This window comes from Eurypyga helias, unplaced genomic scaffold (genome assembly GCF_000690775.1).
Source record: "Eurypyga helias isolate BGI_N326 unplaced genomic scaffold, ASM69077v1 scaffold33956, whole genome shotgun sequence".
NCBI lineage: Eukaryota > Metazoa > Chordata > Aves > Eurypygiformes > Eurypygidae > Eurypyga > Eurypyga helias.
The window spans coordinates 7,133-10,770 of record NW_010255261.1 but is presented as its reverse complement, the minus strand read 5'-3'; the positions used below and the strand labels follow the sequence as shown (position 1 = coordinate 10,770).

Sequence of the window (3,638 nt, the reverse complement as noted above, 5' to 3'; positions counted from 1 at the left end):
CGCGTCCCAGCCGCCCGCATCCCGCACTTGCATTCCCACAACTTGTCGTTGCAGCGACAGGTGGGTTAATGGGAGGAGGCACAACCAGTTGTAACGGGATGCTCGGCTGCGCCGGCCCGTTGCAATGGTTGCTTTTAAGCAGGATGGGGAAAGAAATTGGGTTTAAGACTTTTTGTGTGGGAGAAGGGTGGGATCCCCGGGGGACCAGAGGTTGCATGTGCTTGTGTGGCAGCAGGGCTGGAGGGAAAGGGGCCGCAGAGGTGGATGGGGAAAGTCGGTGGCAAAAGCACTTGAAGGGCAGGGTGAGAAGCTGAGGGGGTGATGCTCAGCTCTGGATCAGCCGCATCAAACAGCACTGATCTTACCAGTATCGATGAAGCCAAGGATGCAGAGTGTGATGGAAACATTAATGTTCTGAATGCTGAATTCCTGCCTCAGGGAGCTGAAAAATCCGTCCAAGGCAAACTTAGTTGCAGAGTAGGGGACCGTAAAGGGAAACCCGACTTTACCTGGACACAGAGTGAAGTTTTGTTATAGCCCGGAGAGCTGCTCTACCTAAACCTCTGCTTTGCCCTTCATCAGATAATGTATTTTACCCAAAGGCGGTTTACTGACACAGAGAAATGTCATCCTGGCACCTGAACAGCAGCATTATAAATATTCCCATCAGCTTCCGGCTCTTTTAAGGTCTTAAGGCTAATGGAGCAAAGGTTCAACTCTTGTCTCTGGATACTGAGCTACGCCGAGCACCGGAAGACTAACCAACGTACCAGCTGTGCGTGGGGACATCTGTTAGTAATTTAGCTTCCTAGCTTAGCAGAAATTTAATAAAACAGTCATGTTTTTGTGAATAGAATCAGTCAAGAGCTCACTCTACAAATATTAGCAAGAACTTGACCTACCAAACCAAGATGAATGGTCGGAGATCCAGTGCAGTGAGAAATGATTGCATTTCCACTTTTCTCCCTCAAGCTGGGGGCATTTGAGCTCTGCTGCTCTAATGACCCTGACACCAGGGTGTGGGGTTTATTACAGGATGATCAAAAAGCAAGCTGGGCCGATTGGATTGCATCAGAGCAACGAGTCCCTTGAGAAAATGCAAGACAGATCTGGATTTTCTTTTTTTTTTTGTTTTTCTTTTTTTTTTTTTTCGTGTGTTAGGCTGTTAGGGCTCCTTTAGGATGCCTGGTGTCTCTGCATGCTGCTTCTGGGAATCATTCTACAGGGCCTTTTGACTGAATCCCATGTCACCTGCCTCCCTCCCCACTCACCTGCCATAGATGAAACCACTACGATGCTGCCCTCGCTCTCCTTCAGCAGGGGCAGAGCAGACACCGTCATCGCCACGTAGCTGAGGAAGTTGATCTCCAGGAGCTTTCGTACGTGCCCAACGTCCCCGTTGAAATACCCAAAGTACGATGTGCCGACATGGTTAAGAATCAGCATGTCTAGGCCTCCTGCAAGCAGAGGAGCAGGCATTAGTGCTGGGTGGGAGAGGGCTACAACCAGCAGAGATTTTCCTGGGAGCGGAATAAATGTAATCAGAAGAAATCAGGTTTTTGGGTCAGAGCTGTGGCCTGTCATCTCTTGAGTAGGGATAGAGTCTGGATGGCGGTTGCCAGTAAAGTTTTTGTTGTGATATTTTTTTTTTTCTTTTCTTGGTTCAAAACACGCGCCATGGCACAAGGGAGATCACCCTCGAATTGTCTGTGGGCCTGGGGCGGGAGAGGGACTGCTCCGCCACGAGCCGAAACATTGCGTTTCCGCGGCTGTGACCCGTGACCGCAGTAGCACGGCTGCGATGGGCTGATAGATGGTTTTGGACCACAGTAGCTGAGGGTGATGAAATCCAGGATTATGATAGTGGAACAGGATGTCACGAGGGCGCAGAGCTGAAATTGAGAGCGCAGTTCAGCTTGAGCTGGAGCGGTGAAGCTGGGCGGAGGAGTGGGACTGCAAAGGCCACGATTAGGGAAAACCCTCTCCCACCTCGCCCCATCTCCATCTCTCCTGTTTTCTTTAGTGGGCATGTGGCAAAAAGCGGCATGGCCGAGGAGAGATGTGACGTCTCATCTGCTGCTGGTTTGCGGGGAGCAATCTGAACGTACCCAGCAAGGTCTCTGCCTCCTTCACCACGTGCTGGGCGAAGGTCGTGTCCTCCATGGTGCCGCTGACGTACTGCGCCGAGGCTGCCCCCAGCTCCAGGCACCGCTCCACCACCTGCGCACCAACGCGACACGTCAGAAACCTCTCCCTGCCCCGGGAAGCCTGGTGTGGGGGTGAAAGAGGGTGTCGATGCTCCCCGTGATGCATCCCTGCCTTAAAACAGTGGCTTGGGGGGTTGGGATTATGTTTGGAGCCTTTTAAGCTTCCAAGGGAGCCCGGAAAATGATTCCTTTGGTGAACGCGTTACCCAAGGCAGTCTGGCTCTGTCGGTGCAGCCTGCGCCGGGATTGCACGCGTGTAGTGTGAGCAGGAGCTGGTGTATCGCTGCAGTGGAATGAGGGTGTGTGTGTGCTGAGGGAGCCGGTGTGCGTGGGGCTATGTGTACAGAGCTGAGCAAGCTCAAATATCATCATGTGTGCTATGCAGGGTGCATGCATCTGCAGGAGAGGGATTTCTGTGCAGGCAGGAGCCCCAGACAGCACCACTCTGCGTACCCGTGAACATGTCGGGTATTTGTGCCGTGGCAGTGGCATTTGCATAGATGGTCATGCGTGTACCTATTGAGCGAGATTGGCCTTTGCGTGGCCATGAACATGCATGTGCGAGTGCTCAGCTTGTCATTTACTTTCTGAAGCTTGGCCTCTGTCCGTGCTGTGATCAGGATGTGGGATCCCATCCGCGCCAGGTGATACGCCATCTGCTCTCCAATTCCAGTGCTCGCTCCAGTGACAATCACACGCTTTCCTTTCAGCATCTCTGGGGACCAAGGCACAGGGATTTAATTTATCCAAACCTTATTACTAAAAAAAAAAAAAAAGTGTATATATATACACATATAAAGAAACCCCTAATGCCCTTTAGAATAAACAATTAAGTGGAAGCCGGTAAGTGCAGAGTGTCCAGCACCGGGACATCTCTTCCATCTGCTGGAAAAAGCCGTGCTGAGGAGCTGCCGCAGCTCCTGACCAAGTGCAGTGACGCCGGGCCAGCGCTCCACTCTTCCAACAGCTTTTTCTGCTAGTCAGGCTGCAACTTAGAAACACCCCAACCATTTTGTAATAAAAACAATCCGCTAAGTGCATGCTTCAGAACTTAAAATCCAACATTTAAAGGTCATGTTTATAAATTCTTCTGCACACACTGGAAAATGGAGTGCTCGGAGCCTTCTCCGTCTCAGACCCTCACCTGCTCCCTCAGGAAGGATTTCTGCATATTCCTTGCTCAGTTTGATATCAGATCTTTGTTAAAACAACTTTCCAAGTACTGACCACCACACAAAGCCTCAGGCGTGGTTTGGGGTGAGCTCTGTACCGTTTCTACGCAAAACACTCAAATGTGGCTTTTAGTATTTTCCCTTAAAGACAGATTCACTTTTAATACTTACCCGGTTTGAAAGTCTCCCTCGCAGAATAAAACCAGAAGGCCAAAACCAATCCCAAAAAGGGAATGAGAATCTTTTGCAACCGACCCAT

General features: G+C 50.7%; 1 protein-coding gene across 1 annotated transcript; it reads right to left on the bottom strand.

The window, feature by feature from the left end:
- Positions 1 to 365: 365 nt before the first annotated feature.
- On the bottom strand, positions 366 to 3,638 carry HSD11B1 (hydroxysteroid (11-beta) dehydrogenase 1; the record flags this gene model as incomplete). The annotated part of the gene is made up of 5 exons (XM_010153279.1): positions 3,551 to 3,638; positions 2,792 to 2,922; positions 2,109 to 2,220; positions 1,272 to 1,457; positions 366 to 509 (listed from the first exon to the last, which is right to left on the bottom strand). Coding segments are annotated over exons 1-5 (661 nt in total), but the record flags the coding sequence as incomplete, so codon positions are not given.